The sequence below is a fragment of the Microtus ochrogaster genome, chromosome 8, assembly GCF_000317375.1.
Source record: "Microtus ochrogaster isolate Prairie Vole_2 chromosome 8, MicOch1.0, whole genome shotgun sequence".
NCBI lineage: Eukaryota > Metazoa > Chordata > Mammalia > Rodentia > Cricetidae > Microtus > Microtus ochrogaster.
Genome location: NC_022015.1, coordinates 12,856,871 through 12,882,231, shown reverse-complemented (window position 1 = coordinate 12,882,231; position 25,361 = coordinate 12,856,871). Strand labels below are relative to the sequence as shown.

The window sequence follows — 25,361 nt, the reverse complement described above, 5'->3', positions numbered from 1 at the left end:
AGCCCTGAGTTTTCTCAGCCAATTTTCCTTACTGTTAGCAAAATAAGCCTCTGCAAACATGGTGGTCCCTAGGCTACATGCTACCAGGATGTCTCTCTTGCCAGCAAAATTTTAGAAAGCTGTGGTTCGAGGCTTTGTCACCCACACTCCCACCAATCCAACAGTGCCTAGATTTGCTTTCACTTCAGTGGTTACCAATGATTGTGCTTCTGGCAAGTTAATTATGTCACACTTTTATGTTTTTAAGACTTGACAAACGGGCTTTGCCTTTTTACCATATTGATTGCTTGACTGTGCCGTTTTAATGATCCAAAAAAAAAAAAAAAATCAAGAGTAACTGGGCAGTAGTGAGCATGCCTTTAATCCAGCACTCTGGAGACAGAGGCAGGTGGATCTCTGTAAATTCAAGGCCAGGTGGTCTACAGAGATAATTCCAGGACATCCAAGGTTACAAAGAAACTCTGTCCTGAAAAACAAAAAACAGAAATTGAGGAAGCCCATATACATTTTATGCATTTATTTTATTTTAAAACTAAAACGTTTCTGTAGGGTTCTTTGCATTGGATAAATTCCTAAAGGAAGTATTGACTGAAAAGTCACATTTTTGAAGTCCTCAGTAGTTCCAGGCACTCGACCTTCCAAAACTATGGCATTTATTAGCATTTATAGCAGAGTATGTGCGTTGTCGTGTCTTATCACAGGCTATTGGTTTTCAGGCACGTTGGTTCACTGAGAATGCTGGTCTGTACTAGTTTCTCATCTGCTGGGATTTTAGAGTTTGAACATTTTCTGGGATGCTTAAGTTTGTCAGTCAGCAGCTTGTGTATGATAGCTCTTCCTCACTTGTTCAAAATGTTTGCTTTCCCCATAACCCTGATTTGTTTGTTTCAGGCCTTTCTGATGCCATAGTTTTTTAAAATGATATTTTACTGTAGTGGAAATCGTAAAAGTGCTTATGGAACGTAAGTGTGAACTTTTGTAAGTGATTAGCAAGTGATGACTCCCACAAACCATGGCGATAGAAGGGCTAAAATGCCAGCACCTGAGAATAGCAGGGAGAGGGCGCCATTCACCCCTCCCCCACTCGCCATGGTGGTCACATGGACTGACTTTTGTAGAAAAGTAGAAGCTATCGTTCTTCCCCCTAGCCCATTTGAAATATAATACGTTTAAAAACAACACAGCCTGGTACATTTTCCTTGTGCTGATCTTTTCAAATGGGCTTGTGTCATTTATAATCTTGTTGGGTTTGACTGCTCTCTCTCACTGTAAGCTTCATCCTGGTGGCCCGCTGCAGGCCCTATAGTTTCACCACTTCATAGGATTTCACTGTGTGGTTTTTACCAGGGCTGTGGAAATAGTCCAGAGTTTAGAAGGCCAGAGTTTTAATTTCTAATACTGGGGGTTTTGTTTTGTTTTGTTTTTGAGTGTTTTTTACAACTGCAATAGATGGGTTTCTGGGGTGTTTATCCAGAACTTAGAAGTTACGCGGTGGTGCTGCTGCTCGTGTGTTCCTGAATACACTCTTCTGTTTTCTGAGGATTCATGTAGGTGTAGTCTTGAGAAGACCCAGGGAGGGGATGACTTTTGGTGGGCTTTGTCAGGGGCCGGGTTTGGAATGGGAGGAGTGAGACCAGAAGGTGGGTAGAATGGAGCCTCTAGCTGGAGATCCCCAACATCCCAACCTTCTTGGGTATATATGGACGGTGGTAGGGCTTCCACCTAAACACCTTTGCTTTCCTTAATCATCACAATGCTACGTAGCTTCTCCTTTAGTTCTTGCTTACAGATAGATGGTTATATTCAAAATTCCTTGCCAGTTTGGGCAAAAAGCCCAAATGATGTGGGATATTGTTGATCAAAAATAGCCTTTGTTGGCAGTAAATTTGAGGGGGTGAAGTAGAGAAAGACAACTCTGAAGAGTTCTGGCTAAGAAGGCAGAGGGCATGTGGAGGAAAGGGAATGTTTGTTAAAAACAAGCTGGGTTTTCCTGTGTTTAAATGCTAATGGAAGGACAGAGAGACCAGGGAGAAACAGACTGAAGCACATTGGAGACAGTTGCTCTTGGTTCAGCTCACAGATGGAGGCCTGAGCTATAGAACAGGGTAGAGAGCTCTGGGGTTACAAAAGAAAAGGTAGAGAAAGATCCTGAGGCAGTAAAGGCAGGAAGCTGACAGTGTTGTGTTGTCTCCTTTCCCCTGACCATGTTCCTTGTAGCTCTGGGGTACTTAGTGTCCCTTTAAAGGTTCCTCATTAGTCCTTTCCTCTCATTTAAACTACAACACAACTTGTTTTTGTCAGATTTTGTCCTTAAGATGAAATATTTCTATTTATTAAAAGTAATTAAAAGTTTCTATTTATGGGACTGGAGAGATGGCTCAGAGGTTAAGTGCACTGGCTGTTCTTTTAGAGGTCCTGAGTTCAATTCCCAGCGACCACATGGTGGTCCACAACCATCTGTAATTAGATCTGGCGCCCTCTTCTGGCCTGTGGGCATACATGGAGGCAGAATGTTGTATACATAATAAATAAATAAATCTCAAAAAAGAAAAAAAAAGTTTCTATTAAGTCATTAAAGTAGCCTAAAATCGACCATGGTTCTGATCACTGAGGTACAAATTTACTATGGAACTTTGAGATAGTTGACCTTTTGTGTAAATGCTCTGTATGTTTTTACTTCCACTGTGTCTTTTCAAGTACCATTGCCAAGAACAGAGGGAGAATTATGAAAGATTGACAGGAAATTTTGGAGGAAGATGGGCAAATCACCAAAGAGGAGCTAAAATCAAGGTGCTGAAGAAGTATGGGTTAAGTATTTATCTGGAGTGCTCATGCAGAATAAGAAATCAAGTAAGGCCGTTAAGAGGGGGCCTGGGGCACTGGGGTTTAGCAAGCTCTGAAATGCTATTGCAAAGGGAAGGCATGGGGCCTTGTAATTAAGACCGTAATAGGAAATGCCTGCCTGTGGGCACGGTACACACGGACACATCTCTGCACGTGTGTCTCTTTACCTCTTTGTGTGTCTGTCTCTGCATGTCTCTGAGTCTGTGTATGCCTCTCCATCTGCGTCGGCTGTGCCTCTGTGTGTCGCTGTCTCTCTCTCCCTCCTCTCTCTCCTTCTTTCTTATCTTTCTCTCTCCCTGCCTGTCACAACCTCTCGCCCTCTCTTTCTGTCTGCCTGACTCATTCGCTTTCTGTATCTCCTGTCTACGTGTGTGTCCACATTTCCTCTTTTATTTGCTGGCCTAGAATCATTTCCTACGGTTTGGTTATTTTATTATTATTATCATCATTATTATACGATTTGGTTATTTTATTATGTTATGTTATGGTTTTTGTTTTTTTGGGTATTTTGGTTTTTCAAGACCGGGATTCTCTCTTGGTTTGGAGCCTGTCCTGGAACTCACTCTGTAGACCAGGTTGGCCTTAAAGACATGTGTCTCCTAAGATTCTTGTGTGCAGTTAACCTCTTTTGGTTGAAGTTTCCCTTCTAGTGCCTTTTGTAGGACTGAACTTGTAAATAAATATTGATTAAATTTCATTTCTATCATGGAATGTTTTAGTTTCTTTAATTGTGATTGAAATTTTTGCCATGTATAGTAGCCTCAGCTGTCATCTTTGGTCTCTTAGAGTCTGCTGAACATGTGTCCAGGCCCTTCTGGCTTTTAGGGTTTCAACTGAGAATCCAGGTATAATTCTAATCTATCTTCCTTTGTTACATGGTCTTTTCCCCTTGAAGCTTTTAATATTCTTTTTTCTGGACGTCTTTACATTCAGTTATGTGCCAAGGGACCTTTATTTTCTGATCCATTCTGGTTCTTCTGTAGCTTCTTGTACTCTGATAGGCATCTCCTTCAGGTTAGGGAAACTTTCTTGTGTGATTTTGTTGAAAGTATTTTCTGTACCTTTGACCTAGGTTTCTTCTCCTTCCTCTATTCCTATTGTCCTTAAATTTTTTTCATAGTGTTCCAAATTCCTGGACAGTGTGCCGGAATTATTTTTAGACTTAACATTTTCTTTGTCCAAGGTATCCATTTCTTCTACCGTGTCTTCAATGCCTGAGATTCTCTCCTCTGTCTTTTTTACTCTGTTGTTGAGGCTTTTCTCTAATGTTTTGAATTTCTAAATATTTTATGCACAAATTTCCCTCTGTTTGAGTTTTCTTTATTGGCTCTAATTCCATGCTTAGATCTTAAACTGTTCTATTCACTTCTTCCACTGTTCTCTTGGTTTTCATATATTTCTTTAAGGGATGTCTTCATTCTCTATTTTTGAACATCCATTGGCTGCTTTAAGGTCTTTGTCTTGTTTGTCAGCTGTGCTGTCCTTCTCAGGCCTGCTAAGGTAGGGTTGCTGGGATCTAGTGCAGACATAATTGTCCTGACTATTACTGGTTGTGGTTTTGTGCTGCAGTCTGGGAATCTGGCTTTGGTACGATTGTGATTCTAGGTGTTGATATCTGGTCTTGTTTTTGTTAGGTGTTTTATTCCTTGTATCTGTTGGGCTCTTCTTCTTCTTTGAGGATGTGGTGACTGATTGTTGCTGAATAAGGAACTGCTCTCAAATCCTTCTAGGTATAGCCACTGGGTGGAGTTGGGGATGGGGTAAAATTTGTTTCTAGATACTTGGGAACTAAACTTAGGAATTGGGATGATCTTGGAGGGGCACAATGGATTCCATGGGAGGGGGAAACAGGGCATTCCACCAGGATCTCCTTAGTCCTCTGGGAATATGGAAGAGAGTATGGAGAGGCCATAACAGGTAATCTGCTAAAATGGATATGAAATTGTGGGGTTGGATATATAAAAGAGGAGGGAGAGTAAGACCTGATGCTTGACTGCCTGCTTCACTGGCCTACTTGTTTTACCTGGAAACTTCTAAGGCTATGCTTACTGGAGTTGGGGGCTGGGATAACTGGATGAATGGGGAGGAAGGTGGGAGATCTTCCTAATGCAATGGAGGTAAAGGCATGGAGGAGGGACAGGCCACAGCAGGTAGCCAGACCCAAAGCTGGGAACAGAATTTAAAGAGGGAGAAGTAAAGATCTGCAGTTAGCCTACCTGCTTCTGTCTGGAGGGCAAGGACTGTCATATGATAGAGCATATGGAAGACTTGAGGTCAATGCTGAGCCTGTCCAGTGGATTAGAGTAAATATATGATGGGTTAATTTGTGTGTATAGAGTTGTTTCCTTCTCACACTCTTCATAGGTCTCTCTCATTAATTCTGTCTTTAAGTCACTTTTCCCCACAAAACTGAATCCAGACACATTGATGCTATTTTTTTTCCTTTTCTGAATTTAGGCTATTTTATTTGGATCAGCTGAACAATGAGGGACTAAACAAATTCAAGTTACTCCTAAAGGAGAACGTAGATCCTGGAGGCTGCTCAATACCAGAGGCCACAGTGGAGGCCAAGTGGGAGAAACTGGTTTACTTGATCAACAAATTCTATCCAAGAGGGCAGAGCTGAAACGTGGCTCTCGAAACATTTTGGTAAGATGAACCTGAGGGATACGTGTAAAGAGTAAAACATAGTCCAACTGTGTTGCTAAGGAACTATCTGGAAGTTGTTTTCGTGGGGACGTTGGATCATTTGAGGAACATTTTGTAATTTAGTTTTGTATTGTAATCTGCATTACAACTGAAAGTGCCTTTGCCTAAACCACAAATCAAGGCAAAACCTTTGAGGACTCTCAGATATGATCAACATATTTGCTGACATGAGCAATGGGCTAAAAAGGCAAACTCAAATAATACTGTTATTATTTTGTGAAATCTTAGATGTTTAAAATTCATGAGCAGCATCCAGTCTTCATATGTAAGGCTCTCGTGTGTGTGTGTGTGGGGGGGCTTTAAGCCTGATGATAGAGCAGAGAGAGAGAAGGAGGTCCACCCCAGCGTTTGTACCAAATTTTCTCCTCAGCTATGCTGTGGCAGCTTGAAACTCATAGCTCTAGTTTTACTAAATCCCTATTGTAATAGAATCACAACACAGAAAAATTTAGCCCCCATTCATAAAGCTCATCTTGGAACCTGTTGCAGGGACAACAAAGACCATGGAGTCGGAGGATGCTGAGGTGATGGAAGACCAAATTTCTCAAGAGAAAATGCTGTTTGAGGACAAAGACTTTGGTCAGTTTAGCATTAAGATGTCATTAAGGACCATTATTCATTTGGGCAGTTTACTTCCAATGCACCACTGTTCTGTCACTCAAAGTCAATAAAACTGTATTTATGATCAAAGTGAAAATCAAAACTATGTTGACTTTGGGATATCAAGAAAACAGTATTCAGAAATGCCTAGTCAAAAGTTAGCCTAGGGAGCTGGAGAGATTGCTAAGTAATTAAGAACACTTGCTGCTCCTCCAGAAGATCTGGGTTCAGTTCCTAATACCTATATGGCTGAAAGAAAAAGGGAAGGTGGACAGAGAAAAGAGGAAGGATGGCCAGAGAAAAGAGCAAGGATGGTAGTGAGAATCTTAACACTGAAATTAAAGATAATTCAATGTGTGTATGGTTCTTTTCTAACTGACTTAGGTGATGGAACAGACTACAGAATTGTAATAAAGGAAAAATTTTGTGTTGCATGGGATAAGAACTCTTTGACTGGAGAATCTGCAACTTTATATCAGAGAATTATTAAGAAAGACCAAAAGCTGTTAAGGAATATATTTGATACGGCTATCAACACTTATAAGATGCGACAAACAGTCCTCCTTTATGGAGATGCTGGAGTTGGGAAGACAACATTGTTGAGAAGGGCAATGTTAGAATGGGCAGATGGGAATCTCTTCGAGAAGTTTGCCTATGTTTTTTACCTCAGTGGGAGAGAAATTAGTCAAGCAAAGGAGAAAAGCTTTGCTCAGTTAATATCCAAGAACTGGCCTAGGTCTGAAGTCCCCATTGAACAGATCCTGTCCGAGTCCAGAAATCTCCTTTTTCTGATCGATAGTTTTGATGAGCTGGACTTCTCATTTGAAGAGCCAGAGTTTGCACTATGTAATGACTGGACGCAGGAGTACCCAGTGTCCATTCTTATTAGTAGTTTGCTGAGGAAAGTGATGCTTCCTGAATCATTCTTGTTAGTAACAGCAAGATCCACAGCAAGGAAGAAACTTATGCCCTTGTTACATAAGCCTCATTGCGTAGAGCTGCCGGGACTGTCTGAGAATGCAAGGATGGACTACATTCAGCATTTCTTTCTGAACGATAAGAAATGGGCTAAGGGTGTGATCGATTCAATAAGGAAGAATCCACGACTTTTCAACATGTGCCATGTCTGCCAAATGTGCTGGGTGGTTTGTACTTGTCTGAAGCAGCAAGTGGAGAAAGGTGGTGATATTGCAATGACCTGCCAAACCACCACAGCTCTGTTCACATGCTATGTCTGCAGCTTATTTTCACGGACAGATGGGAGCTCTGTTACTCTGCCCAACGAAACCCTACTGAGGAGCCTGTGCCAGGCAGCTGCTGAAGGTATCTGGACTATGAAGCACATACTCTACAAGAAAAATCTCAGAAAACATGAGTTGACCAGAAATGACATCTCAGTCTTCTTGGATGCGAAGGTTCTTCATGAGGACACAGAGTATGAAAACTGCTATACGTTTACTCACCTCCATGTTCAGGAGTTTTTTGGAGCTTTGTTCTACTTGTTAAGAGAGAATCCAGAAAAAAAAGATTATCCCCTCAAACCTTTTGAAAGCCTGTATCTGTTACTTGAAAGCAACCATTCTGAGGACCCTCATTTGGAACAGATGAAATGCTTTTTGTTCGGTCTACTGAATAAAGAGCAAGTACGCCAACTGGAGGAAACGTTCAATGTTACAATATCCATGGACGTAAGAGGGGACTTACTTATGTGTCTGGAAGCAATAGAAAAAGATGACTCCTATCCATCCCAAATGAGACTTCTAGATTTGTTTCACTGTCTGTACGAGACTCAAGATAATGACTTCATAACTCAGGCACTGAGCTCTTTCCAAAAGATTGCTGTGCAGGTTGTAGAAGAAAAACAGTTGCTTATATATTCATTCTGCTTTAAGCACTGCTACTCTCTACAATCTGTTAAACTAACTATAAAGTCAGAGTTAAGAGAGATATTAGACATAGACCCCACAGATGAAACTTGGTAAGTGTTTAGTTTATTAGACATGAAGTAGGTCTTACAGAAGGAAACATTATTCAACTAAGGTAAAGTAACTATTTTTAGAAAATTCATCTGGAAGTCTTGATGAGGCTAATATACATAGGCCACCTATCTGTCCTGTATCCCCCTAATCTCTGCTACTCTATATGATTTTACTCTATCCCTTTCATCAAGTTGGCTCTTCTGATTCTCCCCATTTAAACCTGTGAGAAGATATGAACTATGGAATTTCTATATTTAACTAAAATTAAGGGCTTATTCTGTGTCATACAGCTATATAGTGAACAGGATGCTTAATGTATTACCCAGTTTAATCCTGATGCCAAGAGAATTGTGAACTCTTACATAGATACTACTTATGAGGTTACAATTCAAAAATTTCCAAAACCGAGATACATAGGTGTTTATCTAGAAAATAAATACATAATTACTGATTCAAACATACATTGAACAATAACTATTATGCAGTGACTATTGCTCACATAGGTGCCGATCATTCAATACAGCATGTATTTGTTCTTCCACTGGTCCTACAGGGTAAATGCTATCTTTTTCAATTTGACTAATGAAAAGGCTGAGTTATACAAAACCATAGGCATAACTGAGGTCACCATCAGATTTTAAGTCTTTGAGTTTCAACTTTTCTGTTGGAAAAACTATTTCATTGGCATAATTGGAAAAGCATCCCTCTGTTAAGAGAACACATTTTCTTCCTTTTTCTCAGTATGGCTCATCATTTAAGATGTTTGCAAATCAGAAGCTCAAGTCATAGTCTGCCACTCTGCAGCATCATTCATTACATTGTCCTTCACCAAAGTTGGGACTTAAAATCTCACCATCTTAAAGCATGCTAGATAATACCATGAAGTGACATTCCAGGATCATTCATTTCAACTATATTTCAATACAGAGGGGTGGGTAGATAGTTTAGCATTAATTCATTTCAATAGCTAAACTCAGGTTTAAAAAAAAAAGAACTTTACAGAGTGGACATGCATATGTAATCACAGTGCTGGAAGAGGCAGAGTCAAGCAGATCCCTGGAACTCACTAGCCAGTCAGCATATTCTATTTGGCAATTTCCAGGTCACTGAGAAAGCTTGTCTGAGACACAAAGCTTGCCCCCTGAGAAACAACACCTGAGGTTGCCCTCTGACCTCTGCATGAGTGCATACACCTGGAGGAAAACAGACACACAAGGTTGGATGTGGCTGATCACACCTTTAATCTCAGCACTGCAGACACAGAGGAAGATCTATTGATTTGTGGTCAGGGGAGACTATGTGGCAAGTTTGAGACGCGCCAGGGATATATAGGGAAGCCCTGTTTCAAAATTAAAGGTAAAGCAACAATAAAAATCCCAAAACAAAAACAGATCATACACACAGATATGTGGATGAGACTTCTTTATTCTGAGGTTCTCCCTCCAAAGTGAAGTATCTGTAGAATATGTAGTATTATATTATATTATGTAATATATATGTAGTATATATTATATGTATAGTATATTATATATATGGAGGAAATGGATGAGATTTTAGGGGAAGGAGGCTTGGGTAAATAAAATCTTGGGATAGTCAAGAGTCGAGGTCCTGATGGACTATTCATAACAAAGATGGAACTAAAGCGCTTTCATAGCATATGCTTATCCAATAGCAGCGAAAGTGGCTGGTCTTTCCTTTTTCCAATTACACAGCCTCAAGGATACTGTTGCTCGAATCACTCACTGCTGGGAAGATCTGTTTTCTGTACTGCATACAAATGAATCCCTGAGAGAAATGGATCTGTATGAAAGCATCCTTGATGAAGCATTGATGAAGATTATAAATGAAGAATTAAGTCACCCAAAGTGCAAACTACAAAAACTACAGTAAGTCTTAGATGAGGAATTGGTGTGTGTGTGTGTGTGTGTGTGTGTGTGTGTGTGTGTGTGTGTGTGTGTGTGGGTTTCCTCTGTGTAGCCCTGGCAGTCCTGGACCTTGCTCTGTAGACTAGGCTGGCCTTGAACTCAGAAATCTGTCTTCCCCTGAGTGCTGAGATCGAAGGCATGGGTCAATGTCTCCTGACACAGGGGAAATTTTAAGGGAGTATTCCCATTGGTTTTCTTTTGCCTTACCTTCTACCCTTGTTAGGGAAAATCAGTAGTAAATAGAAATAGTTATATGACACATATACTTTTTGGTCAATGAAGGATGATAGTGCTCACTCTGTTTCCCAGTGACCCAGACCAATGTCAGTATGTGTAAAGACAGCCTTTCATGTTTTCACAAGGCCCAAACCACAAAATGATATAAAATCTTCTTTCATTAAATAATGTGTGGCTGTACATAAAATCATTGTACAAAACATTCTAAGAACATAAATAATGGAGATGCCTAAAGATATGGGATCATGACTTCATTTGTTCTGGGATAGATGGCAATGGTTGCAGAAGCTGTTGGCATGTGGTTCTGAGACTGCATTAGAAATTTTCTGGATGAAGAATGTCAGAGAACTAAGACCTTAAATTTAGCTCACAAAAGTACTTACAAAGGTATTAACACAGAATTTATTTTATATTAATTTTGTTTTGACTGGTTTATATTTGATATGATCAATTTTATTAAATATGACAAAAAGTTTAATGACAATCATAAACATCTTTAGAGCCAACACTCAGAAGAGCATTGAGATGAAAATGCTCCATCTACACCTTCCTATTCAGTCATCCCATGTCGCTAGTGTGAGGCAACCATCTTCTACTCTAGCTAGCTGTGGTTCATTACAGAAACCATTTAACTAACATAGGATGTGGCTGTTTTCAATCAATGCTGTCAAACTTTATCTTTGTGTATTTGACTAGGTGGTTTTCATTGCTGATAGGCATTGTCATTGCATTGTGTGACTATATTGCAATTTTTTGCTCATTTTGTCTTTGTTAATAAAAAAACTGTTGTTTTTTCTCAATATTTAGTTATTGGAAATGAAGCTGTGATGAATATTGTTTAGTTGTTTGTGAATTTTTTACATCTTTGGTTAAAATGTGAGTTGGCTAGTCCATAGATGTATCTGTTAAGATCATGCCTGTTTTGCAACACAGTTATGCCCACAATATATGAATATTCCACCTGCTCCTTACTTGTGCCCATGTTTACTCTGGGCAGTTCTAAAATCTTAATTTGGTTCCAGATTACCTCCATTTAAAATACGCATGATTGCACATCTCTTGCTGTTGGCTCTCCTGGGGAATGGAACTGTCTGTATACTCCTCTGTACTTAGCGTCTATAATGTGCGTAATGTCTATTTTGTGGTTAGTCATGTATACCACACCAAACAAATAGGACATCCTTGTTCCTAGTATTGCCAAATAGATATCATCTTGGAGACTAGTCTCCAGTCCTGTCAAACATTTCTCCTTAGAATCTCATGGTTGGGAGCTCTGACCTCAAATTTCAAGCATTATCTAAACCTACAGATAGATGAGGAGAGGCCAGTGGTTCTGTGAGATCTTTTCACTCATCTGTTGAAATAGGAGCGGCGGAGCTGCATCCCCGGCACCCGGCCGCCCACATGGCTAGCTTAGCTTATGCCCCAAAATAATTACACGGAAACTGTATTCTTTTAAACACTGCCTGACCCATTAGTTCCAGCCTCTTATTGGCTAGCTCTTACATATTGATCTAACCCATTTCTATTATTCTATGTAGCCCACAAGCTGGCTTACCAGGAATGATCTTAACCTGCATCTGCCTGGAGTGGGACAATCATGGTGACTCTCTGACTCAGCTTCTTTCTCCCAAGCATCCTGTTCTGTTTTCTCCGCCTACCTAAGGGTTGGCCTATGAAATGAGCCTAGGCAGTTTCTTTATTAATAAGAAATCACTCCCACATCACTCATCCCTAAGCATCTCCCTCACATTGTCTTCCCCATATGTCACCAGTGGAAATATTTTTTATTACAAATGCTACCTTTTGGCTAATGGCTTCTATTAAAACAAGAGTCCCAAGGGATGATGCCATGGTGACTGTTCTCAGTCTTGGGCTCCTTAGTGGTAAGTCCCTTTCTTTTGAAAAAATTGCTTCCAATTTATATCTACATAGTAACTTAGAGGGACGGTTAGCTTTGTAAATGGATAAAAGTATTTTTCTTTTTCTTTTTTTTTTTTTGAGTAAAAGCTCATGATTTTATTGTCTTCATAACAAAATCAGCTTAGAACTCGATCATTTGGCCCTTTCTCTTATCACCTCCCAGTTCAAAATGCTTGCATCTCTTAATAGCCAGCATCCTCTTAGATCTGCAGTTGGGCTCCACACATTCCAGTCTCAGCACAATCTTCTTTGTAGTTTTTGCCTGTTTGCGGAAAATAGGCTTAGTCTGCCCACCATAGCCACTCTGTTTCCTGTCATAACGCCACTTTCCCTGGGCATACAAAGAATCTTTGCCCTTCTTGTCACTTTGTGGGGTTGGTGCTTGCCACATTTCTTGCAGAATGTCTGGGGAATCTTAGGAACGTTCACCATGTTGGCGGGTATGATATCGGCACTGCATAAAAGTATTTTCTTGTGGGTGCTTAGTTGGGGATAGAAGAAATGGAGGAAGAAAGAATGCTGGGTAATGAGCTGAGGAGGGGCGTGCTTTCCAGGGGCCTTAGTAGTTATGGTGCAGCATGGATAGATGAATTCAGAGTCAGAAGGGACATTGCAGGGGAATCAAGTACATCAAACACAAATGAGAATAGAAGGAAATAAGGAAAAATTGGGAGGTGACCTTTGTATTTCCTCTACACTCGCTGACACCCACAGCATACCAGCAGGTCTGCAACAGTGTATGTTGCTAGTGATACACGTCTGATAGTTGATCCTAATTGCTCATCTGCTTTTGATTATGGAAAAGATTTAAGCATTGTAAGTTCATGTTGTCATAGAAGCATTTGGAGAGACCCTGGTAATTGTGATAGTCTTCCTAAATCTTCAGAGGCTTCTTTCTACCTTTCCTGGTATTACCATCTTCACTTCCTGTAATGTCAAATAGTTGAGAATGTCAGTAGTCAGATTACAAATTCAAACTCACTTGAGTTTCTCAGTACTTCTCTGGAACTCTTTTGGCGCCTTACCCGTAGTATGAAAAACCCAGCATCAGATAAAAGATGAGAATAATGATTGGAAGGGGATGATGACGCTGTGAGTGGAGCTGACTGTATAAACACTCTTGTATGTATTTCTGCTGAAGGTTTGGATCGGTCTGCTTCCTGAATAGCTGTCAGGATTTTAGTTTTTTGGCTGCCTGCCATACCTTGACACATCTCGACCTGAAACATACTGACTTAGAAGACAATGGGTTAAGGAGCTTATGCACAGGTTTGAAATGCCAACAGTGCAAATTACGGGTGCTGAGGTAAGTTTGAGCTTTCAATATAACTTTTGTCTGCCCAATAGACAAAAGGTGAAGTCTGGGCTTGGTGTTCATAGAGATGTTTAGTTAATGGAAGCCTACTTTTTCTCGTTCATTTTTTTTTCACAACAAGACTGCTCACTCCTCTCATTCCCCATGAAACACCTTTCATTGTATATAATTCTGTGTCTTTTTCTCCCAGATGAAGGGCGGGAACAGACAGTTCTAGGATATATTGTACTTTTGACTAATGGTAGTAAGAAACCATGTTTGTTAGAGAAAGCTCTGTCTATTTGATTATTGATAATGAATTCTTACTATCTTCAACTGTGACTCAGAACCAAGCCTAGAAGACTGAGAAAGAACAGTGTGGCAATTGTCAACTGTCAAGGTGTGCACTGTCATGTACTGTCCCTCTTATTGGTGGCCTTCGGTTGCTCTTTAGGAATAGAAGCACCTTAGCCATCAGCCCTGGTCTGCACATTGGATGACAGCTTTTAAGAGAACTCTTTATTTTTCTAGTCAAAGTCAGTCAAATCGGTTTCACATGCACATAAAACCAGAAAAATAGTTTATCTTAAATGTTTTTATAATCTCCGGACAATTTGTAAGTCAAGCCTGAACTTTAATGCACAAAGGGACATGGTAAGTTCCTTTCTCACAAATAAGACTTATAATCGAGGAACTGGAGAAGTGGCAAAGCGTGGAGTAAGACCTTCTTTTTAAAATAGGAAGGTGAATTTTGTGACTAGTGGGGAGTTTTTGAAAGTCTTAGCCAGGTTTTAAAATATGAAATTCACTTGATAATAGTACATCTTGGGAGTTGATGGGCAATTCTTGAACATGGGTTATGTACAGTTGTGAGTGGGTCAGGTTGAGATAGAAACTTAGTCAACAGGCAAGTAGATTTAGGATTAAACCTGTATTATCTGGGAGTCAAGTGAGATATATGCCACTGGTTCTTATGCCTAAAAAGAAAATGTCAATAGCAAAAAACTTGCAGTGTTATTTGGTAGGTAAGATGTTCTTAAAGTATTGACCGTAAGCTGGGCAGTGCTGGCGCACGCCTTTAATCCCAGCACTTGGGAGGCAGAGTCAGGTGGATCTCTGTGAGTTCGAGACCAGCCTGGTCTACAAGAGCTAGTTCCAGGACAGGCTCCAAAGCCACAGAGAAACACTGTCTCGAAAAACCAAAAAAAAAAAAAAAAGTATTGACCATAGATCTAAAACAAAAGCTTTGGCACTGGAAATAGCAGGACTTGATAAGATCCCTTTTCTGTTGATATTTGGATAATGTCTTTTACCGATGATGCTCGATGTAGAACTCACTAGCAAGCTTTCCAGTGGGAAACTTTGTGACATGACTTAGTAGGTCCAGAAGTGACTGTTTTGTCACAAGTTCTCAAAGTTTGCAACAATATAATACTGAATTATGGAAGTGTGGTTGTTCTCCAAATGCAGATGGTCACAGGGTATTATAATCAATAGTATTGTAGGCCTCCTCGAAATAGTTCATGTATCTTGGTACCCAATCTCCTATTTGCTTTATATCTCATTAGATTTGGACATATGAATGTCCCTTAGTCCAGTTTTTGCTTTTTATATATTTTTATTATTGCATTTTGATATTTTCTGACTTGATATGAGTCATGAAACTGTTGAAAAACAATAGTTCCCAGTCTTTTCTGCTAACTACAGTCCTTATTGCAAGAATTTTGCAAATATACAGATAAAATATTTTAGAATAGTTTAAATTGTAGAGACATTTCAGATCTTGGATCTGGACATACTGAAAATTATCAGTAATTTGCATGGAAATGCTTCACTATAAATATATTTCAAGAGGAGAAAGGCCTATTCTCCTTCTCTTGGTAGGTGTTTTATTTGTATATTTCCTAATAGGTTTGCTCCTAAAATGTTCAGAGAAAGTCTAGTATAGAGGTGCACACCTTTAAATCCCAGCATGGCAGGTGGATCTGAGTGTCAGGGTCATCCTTGCCAACATTGAGAGTTCCAGGCCAACCAAGGCTACCTTAAGTCCCTTGCTTCCTCTTCCTTCTCTCTCCCTTCCTTCCCTCCTTGTCCCCCTCCTTTTCCCTCCCCCTACTTCCTGGCCACCACATTAGGCCTTTGCCCACCGGTTCCCTGCCATGATGGACTGAATCTTCTGAAACCACGAACAAGATAAATCTTCCCTCCACTTGGTTGTTTGTTGGTTGTTTTGTCACTATGACAGCAGGTAGGATGACACAGAGCTGCTCCCCTGTCTCCTGATCCAAACTCTGACTTTTGATGAGGGAACCCAGTGGCTCAGTTAAAAGGTACTACTCTTAAAGGCTGGGATGTAGGCCCTGCTTAAACAAACAACAAAATAAAGGGCATCCCTGGAATGTCTTACATACACCTGTCTTATATACACCTGGGCACACAGCCATGTCATCTCTGCATAGGCCTCTGTGCAGGTATTTAGAAGGACTCCATGTGCACTCTCTTTTTCAGAAGCAATTTTATTTCTGATTTGCTTCTTATTCTCTATTTTATAATGCAGTGGTGGGGTTAAAACCTATGACTTTGTGCATGCTAGGCAAGCACTCTGTCACCGGAGCAATATCCCTGTTTTCATTCTTAAAAATTAGATCCTTTTCTAACTCTGGAGGTTCACTGAGATCTATGGACCTTGGTTCTCACTAACATCACTGGTGATGTTTCTTTTTATTTACAAGTTCTTTACAATAAAGTTTTTAATATTAAAGCAAAATTAGGTCCTTTAGAAAATGTGGGTTGCTGCATGAATAAAAACTCATGGGAGACACAGCTCTGTCTCCTGATTTGTGGTTCACCTTTGCTCCTGCTCCACAAATCAGTGTACAACACCAACACAGCAGTCCTTCTGTCTTCTAAGTTGCGGGTGGAGAAAACTCCTCTCCTCTTGATGGGAAAAATACCATTTAAGGATTTAAAACTGCTTTCATTCATATTGTTAAGGCCCTGGAGGATGGGAAAGATGGTTCTCTCCAGTCCCGCTTATCATTCTATCAGGGCCATGTGCTTTAGCTATTCAATATTTTGTTTTATGTAGGGAAGCTAGATTTTCAGTCAAGATCTCCAAAAGTGGGAGGCTGCCACCCTCTATTTGAGTGAACAGAGGTTGTAATTCTCTGAAATGAGTAGTTTCCCTTGGGGCTGTGTTGCTTTCCAGGTTGGAAGCCTGTGATGTGAATGTGAACCGCTGTCAACAACTATCGGAGGCTCTGGAAAGGAACAGCAGCCTGGTATTTCTCAACCTGTCCACCAACAATCTGACAAATTATGGAGTGAAGTCGCTCTGCAAATTCTTTGGAAATCCCAACTGTTGCCTAGAGAGACTGTCGTGAGTCACTTTGTTTATAACTTATGAACTAGATAGAAATATTTATGGGGTAACATTAGTAGGCATGTTTATCAATCCTGATCTTTGGAGCTCTTCCCATACTCTTCTTTGATTTCTTCTTTGGTCCTGGGAGTAAACCCAGAACCTTGAACATGGTAAGCATGCAATACCACTAAGCTATATGACCACATGTCCCCTTCTCCCATGTTTCTGTCTCTGCCTGTGCTCCTCCCTCTCTTCCCCTCCCCCCTTTCCCTCTCATGTACATGCCCTGCGTGCTGGCGTGCCCTGCGTGCGGGAGAGCCCAGCGCGTCTGCGTGCCCAGCGTGCGGGCATGCCCAGCGTGTCTGCGTGCCCAGCGTGCGGGCATGCCCAGCGTGTCTGCGTGCCCAGCGCGTCTGCGTGCCCTGCGTGCGGGCGTGCCCTACATCTGTCTCTGCTTTTGTTTCTGTGTGTTGCTGTATTTGTGTCTCCCTCTCCACTCATCCCTCTTCTCTTCCTCCGCCTCTCTCTCCACCTTCCTCTCTGTCTTTGTGTCTATGTGCTATATTGAAAGGCATTTTCAGTACTTGTCCTTGCACAGGTACTATGTATAAATTCATGTGTGTGTGTGCGCGGAGGCCAACCCTGATCGTCCCCAAGAGGTCAACTCTGGGTATCGTTCCTCAGGAGTAATCCACCTTATTTTTTGAGACAATCTTTAATTGGCCTGGATCTCACCAAATAGGCTAAGCTGGCTGACCAGCACAGGTCCCAGAGATCTACCTGTCTTTACCCTCCTAGAATTGGGTTTATAAACACATTCTGCCATACTCTTTTTTTTAGATGGTTCTGGTGATCAAAATGGTGATTCTCATGCTTGTGTGGCAAGGACTTACCAACTGAGCTATTTCCTTAGCCCAACTTTTTTATGTTTAAATTGGGTTTTTAAATATTATAAAACTATTTTTTATGTTCTTCTAGCCTTCTCCAGTTTTGTGTCATTCTCTCCTATATCTAGATACAGCACAATTCACAATTTAAATATCTGTCAAGGTTGATTCTATAGGAAAAGTGACTGATATAAGTATCAGGTAATTTTCTCATTAAACATGGCAAGATGGTTGGAAACTGAATGATTCCTCTCTCATCTGTTTTCTCCTTCAGCTTAGCAAGCTGTGGCTTCACAAAAGATGTTTGTGGCATTCTTTCCTTTGCTCTCACCGAAAGCAGGAGGCTGACACATTTGTGCTTGGCAGACAACCTCTTGGGAGATGAAGGGATAGAACTTCTCAGCGATGCCTTGAAACATCCACAGTGTACTCTCCAGAGCCTTGTGTGAGTGTCTAGCCCCTTCCCAATACAGCATAGTTTAGAATGGATGTATATACATATGTTTACATATGCATATACATATACACTATCATAATAAAATCTTTAAAAACACAACTTTTAAATCACTTGAGCATGGTTTGTAGATATTTAGGGCTTTTCGTATCCTAGGAATTGCTTCTTCAAAGACTCCAGCTTCCTCTGGATGTTTTCTATTATAAATGTTATGTTTGCTGCCAGGTGGTGGTGGCACACACCTTTAATCCCAGCATTCGGGAGGCAGAAGCAGGAGACTCTGAGCTCAAGGGCAGCCTTGTCTACAGAGCAAGTTCCAGGACTGGCTCCATAGGTATTGAGAAACTCCGTCTCGAAAAACAAAAACAAAAAACATCATATCTGATTATTATCATGAATAATTATTTTTATATACTAGAATTTTCCTAGTTTGTTGCTCTATTTCTAACTTTATGGTAATTTACAGATTATTATATTTTAAAAATTGTTTTTAAGATACGGTCTTGTGTCACTTTGGCTAGTGTTGAACTTGCCATGTAATCTAGGCTAGTCTTGAATTTAGCAATACTGCTTCAGCTTCCCAAATGCTGGGATTATAGGCATGTACTACATTAACCCAGCCCAGATGTGTAAATTTTTTGAAAGTCATTCTGCCTCATGAATCCTAAATTTTTTTAGTCATATTTTGGAAAGGTAATTTTGTTGTCTAATAATCTTATTATTAACATTTATATGTGAAATTATTCCAAATTTTTCTGAATTTAACATTTACATATTAACCTTTTTGAAACTAATCTTAAGAGTTATCATTATTTCCTTCCATTTATAAGGCTTGTTGTACCCAAATTATTAATGGTACAATGTCTTTTTTACTGATAAAAATATCCCTAGTAAATGTAAAGAAAGAACACTTAGCTTATTTCTATGGCATGATTCTCTATTCCATGTCTTTTCTTCAGCAAGAGTACTGTATGCACTTTTAGGAAAACAAAGAGATCACAGTTTGATTTATAGTGTGGAAAGCTGAGCCAGGTACAATCCTAGAACCAGGGAGATTGAGCAGGAGAATTACTGAGTTTCAAACCCGGCAGGCCCTACAGTGAGAAGTAGGCCAGTCTGTGCTGCAGAGTTGAGACCTTGTTTCAGAAAAGTGGAAACAGACATTGGGATTGGCTCTGAAGAACACGAGTCCAGTTGTAAGGGTTTGTTGTAGACTAAGTGACTCGCATGGGACAGGCTGGGAGTAAGAGGTCGGATCTGAGGATTGGGGAGCAGATGAGACCAGTGCTGGGCGGAAGAGATGACTCCATCTTAACTCATTCTGTGCTTCCCTGTAGGTTGCGGTGTGGCTTTTTCACTCCGGTTGGTAGTGAGTTCCTCTCCACTGCTCTGGGGATCAACAGGAGTTTGGTACATCTGGACCTGGGAGGAAACAGGCTTGAGGACAGTGGGATAAAGCTTCTGTGTCACGTCCTTCAGCAGCCAACTTGTACTCTTGAAGAGCTGGAGTAGGTTTTCTGGGACTCTCTTGTTGGGTACTTTGAACTAGGAATGGTCTTGGAGGGCAGGGGAGAGATGAAAGGAAGAACTGAGTGAGAGATGAGTGTCAGAGAAAGGATAGATCTGATTTTTTCCCCATTCTGTTGGAGATGAGCTAAAGACACCTGTTTGTTTGAATGCAAAACTGAAACCCACAGTTACTATGGTCCCCATGATGTAAAGGTCCAGAGGCATCAGACTAAGCAGGAGATGTTTTAGTTTGGATTATGCCCAGGTAGGTCTGTCTTTTATCGGCTATGTCCACAAAGCTGAAATTTCTCTTTCAAGTTTGTTTTTCAATAGGTATTTGCTTTTTTAAATTATCGTTTTATTGTATTATATGTATATGAATGTTTTGCCTGCATGAATGAAGGTGTACCATGTCCATGCCTGGTGCCCACAAAAGCCAGTAAAAGGTTCTAGATCCCTGGAACAGGAGACAAAGACAGTTGTGAAATGCCATTGCAGGTACTGGTAATTGAACTCGGGTCCTCTGGAAGAGCAGCCTGTGCTCTTAACCACTGAGCCATCTCTCCCAGCCCTCAGGTTTATATTTAAACTAATTTTTCTATTAGGTCAGTATTCAAAGAAACTGGAGGATGGTTTTTTTTTAAGTTTTTTTAGATTATAATACAATTTGTTTTTTTCTTAATCCTACAATAGACTTTTTATAAAAAAAAAAAGTTATTTATGTTTCCATACAAAGTAATGTGGTTCTTCTCCAGATGGATGTGTCATTATATTCTGTTTTCATGCCCCAATTGACCTCCCCAGTGCCCTACCCTAAATATTTAGATGCCAAAATCTTGGTCATTAGCCAGAGGTGCTCTGAGGAAGTGATAGAAAGAAACATTACCTAGGTGGAGCCTGGTTAGAAGAAGCAGGTTACTGGGAGCCTGGTTAGAAGAAGCAGGTTACTGGGAGGAAAGTTCCTGAACTTTCCGTGCCTTTCCTGTTTCTTATGGTAATATTCTTTGTACAGTAGCATAACTCTTAATGCACCACCACCTCAATTAAATGTTTTCCTTGATAAGAGTAGCCCTGGTCATGTTTCTTGACAGCACTAGAAACCACGTGAGGGTATCATAGGCTGAAGAAAAGGAAAAGCAAGTGAAGAAACTACAACAGGTCTGAAATAGTAGGGGTGGGTACATGGTCCATGCATACCAGTTTTTGGTTTTCTCATTTTGTTTTGGAGACAGGGTTTCTGTGTCAAACCTCTGGCTTTCTTGGAACTTGCTCTGTAGACCAGGCTGGCTTCAAAACTCAAGAGTTCCCTCTGCCTCCCAGGTGCTGGGATTAAAGATGCGCACCACCATCGTCCAGCTACATGTATACCTTTTTTTGATATAGGCTCTCACTAACTTAAGGCTGCCCCCTTCACTCCCTCTGTAGTCCTGGTGAGCCTTGATCTCATGATCCTTCTAAGTACTGGAAACCAGAGATCTGTGTGTGGCCTGTGAGGGAAGGCTTGTGAATGTGCAGAGAACATGGAAGAAATATCTTTCTGTAGCTTTTTTGTTTCTTTAATGTTATCTTTTCATGTGCCTTGGTATTTTGCCTGCATGTATGTGTATCCATGTGCAGATGTTGGATCTCTTGGAACTGGAGTTACAGGCAGTTGTGAGCTACCATGTAGCTGCTGGAATTGACCCTGGGTCCTCTGGAAAAACAGCCAGTGCTCTTAAGCATTGAGTCATCTCTCCTGCCCCATTTAATGTTTATTTAATGTAACATTTTTATTCTTTGAAAGTTTTAAACATTTATAGATTTTCATTATATCCAATACCATTCCCAAATACCCCAAACAATTTTCCTCCCAATATCAAGTTGCCTTTTTAATAAATATTATTTTAGAACACACTGAATCTAATTGCTATTGCTCCTATGCAAAGGTTTGGGGTCATTTTTTGGAACATAGGCAACTACCAGCACCTACACTCCCAAAGAAAAGACTCCTCTTCCTAGAACTAAACACAAAGGTGGGGCCTGGAGAGTCCCTCTTCCGTCCATTTTGGTCTTGAGCAGCCGCTGTGAGCTGAGTACAACAGTCACATCATAGCCAAAAGACAAAATTTTAATAATTTTAGTGTGTGTGGTAGCAGCAGCAGGTTGAACCTATGGCTTTTACAGTTGACCTATTAATCCCAAGACCTCCAAGCTTATTTCCCAAACATAAAAAAATAAATATATAGTTTTCTAGAGTGTGAAGTTTCTTGGAAAGTTTATATTCATGTTTTAAAGAATTATTAATGCCTGAAGAGATCTCAGATATTAACATTGATCACTCTGACAGAGGACCAGTTTGAGCCCAGCACTTCATTGGTGGTTCACAACTGTCTGTACTCCAGTACCTGGAGGATCCGTCAGTTTTCTGGATTCCCTGAATACTGGGAGTGCATATAGTGCACATGCATACAGGCAGAACTGCCAGACCACAGGGGAACTTTTTCAAAATGGAAAAAAGAAACCACTAATGTACTCTAGACTTAGAAAGCATTGTTTAGGGGAGATAACTCTTCACACACTAGTTTCTTTTGCTCATCAAGAAATTCCTTCTGGGGCAGATGATAGTTACTCACGCCTTTAGTCCCAGCACCTGAGGCAGAGGCAGGGAAGATCTCTATGAATTTGAGGCTAGCCTGGTCTACAAAGCAAGTTCTGTGCTGGACAGAACTAAATAGTGAAATAAAAAAACAAAAACAAATAGGAAAACAACAACAAAATTCCTTCTGTTTTCTCCTGGTGATTAAGCCATCCCATCTCAGGTGTGTCCGGGTTGCATTCTACATAAAAGAGGTTAACTGTCTGGGCAACTCTGGAAGAACTTAGTTCAGTCTTGCCATTGATGAGCTCTTTCGTCCTCTAATGTATTTTCTGTAGGTTGACGGGCTGTCTTCTCACGAGTGAGAGTTGTCTGGATCTGGCTTCTGTTCTTGTAAACAGCCCAAACCTGTGGAGCCTAGACCTCGGGAACAACTACTTATTGGATGCTGGCCTGCATATTCTGTGTGATGCTTTAAAAAATCCAAACTGCCAAATTCAGAGGCTAGGGTAAGTTCGGTTTTCCATTATAAAAACACAGTCTGGTTGGTGGTTGGTGAAGATAAAGGTAATTTTCTATGTGGGGAATGGAGATCAAATGATGCTCGAAGACAAGATAGTCTCAGAAATAAGGACCTGAATTCAGATTAACGGGCCTGTATTGTGTATGCCCTTTGCTAGAGAATCTTTATTTCACCCTTTTCTTAGTATCTCAGATAGGTAAATAGTAAAATATCTCCATGTTCTGACATTGTTCAGATATTCCAATTGTTCTTGATTATTTTTCTATATTAAATTGAAGATTTTGTTTCTGTAGGATGCCAACTTCTCAAGGAGCTTGTAATCTCTCGTCCTTTCTATATGCTGTGTTCTTTTAGTCCTAGGTTGTTCAATATTTTACTTTTGAGATTTGCTAGTTCAGCTTCACCTCTTTGATCTCTGAGATTATACTTTATGGGCAGGAAACCAAAATGTCAAATAACTAAAACACAAATTATGAACCATTAAAATCTAGAGTTGGAGGGCTAGTGAGTTGGCTCATTATATAAAGGCACTTGCTGACAAGGACCAGAGTTCAGTTCTCAGAACTCACAGAACCCAAGTTGTAGGAGAGAAACCATTCCTGAATGTTTCCCTCTCATCGCCACACTGTGGTATACACACACCTCCACCCATGCACACATACACAATAAATACATGTATAAAATATGACTAGCAGTAGAATCCAGCCTACTGTTTTTCTATAAAAAATTCTTTTAAAAGCAGAGTTTAATGACTTTTTTCTCTCCTCTGCTTGTCAGGGATAGCTTGTCCATCAGTCATGCTTTTGCTGGTGGATGGATCTGTGGCTGCGTTTTCTATCTCCCTCCATTAGCTTGTGTGTGATCTCCTGCCTCATTAGTGCACTCTGATGAAGACAACTTTGCCACTGTGGCACCCACTAGGACCAGTCTTCCCATGTTTTTTTCAAGACCATTTTGGCTTTTCTTTTTATATTAGAACCAAATCCTTGTATTTTATGAACTAAAATCAACTTGGCTGAAATTTCTTTTACATACCTTGTATAATTTATTTTGCTAAAATACATTTCAATATCTCTGCTTATAAAACATTAGGTTCTAATTTCTTATATAGTCATTTGTTTAAATTACACTAATTTCATAAAATTAGTTAAAAATATTTATCCCTTTTGTTTCTTAAAACATTTTGTAAGGCTATATTTATTCCTTGAATTTAATAATTTCTGGTGAAACTAATTTTATATTTAGAATATTGTAATTCTAGATATAAATTTTAAAATTTATTTGGGTTTTCAGTAGTGAGTTCTTTTTGGTATATTTTATCCATTTTATTTAAATTACGTAACTTATTGGCAACTTTTAGATATTTATCTACCAAAATTCTAACTCTATATTGATCTTTTTTTCCCTTAATACTGGCAATTTGATCTTTGTATCTTTTGATTTTTTTCAAAAAATGTAACACTGATAATCATTTTAATGTAAATATTAGGATTTATTATTTTTCATAGGTTTATTTTATCATTTTTCAAAATTCTTGTTTTCTTTTCTTTTTTTCCAGTTTTTTGAGACAGGGTTTCTCTGTAGCTTTGAAGCTAGTTTTTGTAGACTAGGCTGGCCTCGAAAGAGATCCACCTGCCTCTGTCTCCTGAGTGCTGGGATTGTGCCAGCACTGCTTGACTTATTCTTCAAAATTTTAGTGGGGTGCTTGATCATACAGTTTGCTTTTCTTTCCTATCACAGATATATAAGCTACAGTTTTCCCTCAAATTACTGCAATAGCTTCATACTGCACAATTATTTTATAGACAGTATGAGATTTTTTGCTTTGAGACAAGATCTCCCTTTTCTTGGCTGGCCTAAAACTCATTATGACCCACCTTCCACTGCTTCCCTAGTGTTGTGATCATAGGAGTATGCCACAAAGCCTGATGAATCATAGAGAGCTCTGTTTCAGTGCTCTGTCTTAAGGAGTACTTGCTGAGATGCCCGTACCTTGTGTTATAATTAATGTGACTTTCTCTTTTCTATATTCCACTTTGCTTTTAGTTTAATCATACTAGTGTTTTTTTCCATGTGAGCAGCAACTTCGAAACAGTTTATATGCTCAGCACCTATATGAGCTTGAAATTGTATGACTGGGTAAATGAAGATGAAAGTGAAATTCAAATTAGTTGATTGGGAGAATATTGTGTGCAGAAGGTTATGTTCAAGTTATTTTGTCAGTTCCTACATTATTATTGGCTTGAGCATGGACTCTTGATCAGGTGGTTGGATTTAATTGTGTATCTTTTCTGACCTGGAGGCAAGGCAGTGAATTTGAAATGTACAATAAATAATTATGACTATTTTTACAAAAGGTGTAATTTCTGTGTCTCTGTCTCTCTCTGTCTCTGTCTATCTTTGTCTTATCTCTCTGTCTCTCTCTGTGTCTGTGTGTGTCTGTGTATGTGTGTGTCTGTGTGTGTGTCTGTGTATGTGTGTGTCTGTGTGTCTGTCTGTGTGTCTGTGTGTGTGTCTGTGTATGTGTGTGTCTGTGTG

At 39.9% G+C, this 25,361-nt stretch overlaps 1 protein-coding gene and 1 pseudogene across 1 annotated transcript in view; one reads left to right on the top strand and one right to left on the bottom strand.

The window, feature by feature from the left end:
- Nucleotides 1–6,056: 6,056 nt before the first annotated feature.
- The window catches only part of Nlrp14 (NLR family pyrin domain containing 14), a 23,044-nt gene continuing 3,739 nt past the window's right edge, over nucleotides 6,057–25,361 (top strand). Inside the window, exons 1-8 of the mRNA XM_005351100.1 lie at nucleotides 6,057–6,132; nucleotides 6,538–8,131; nucleotides 9,845–10,018; nucleotides 13,359–13,523; nucleotides 16,720–16,890; nucleotides 18,037–18,207; nucleotides 19,554–19,724; nucleotides 22,639–22,809. Of these exons, the coding sequence (XP_005351157.1) occupies nucleotides 6,057–6,132; nucleotides 6,538–8,131; nucleotides 9,845–10,018; nucleotides 13,359–13,523; nucleotides 16,720–16,890; nucleotides 18,037–18,207; nucleotides 19,554–19,724; nucleotides 22,639–22,809 (2,693 nt within the window). The remainder of the gene's footprint in view (nucleotides 6,133–6,537; nucleotides 8,132–9,844; nucleotides 10,019–13,358; nucleotides 13,524–16,719; nucleotides 16,891–18,036; nucleotides 18,208–19,553; nucleotides 19,725–22,638; nucleotides 22,810–25,361) is intronic.
- Nucleotides 12,339–12,649, bottom strand: LOC101980427 (annotated as a pseudogene).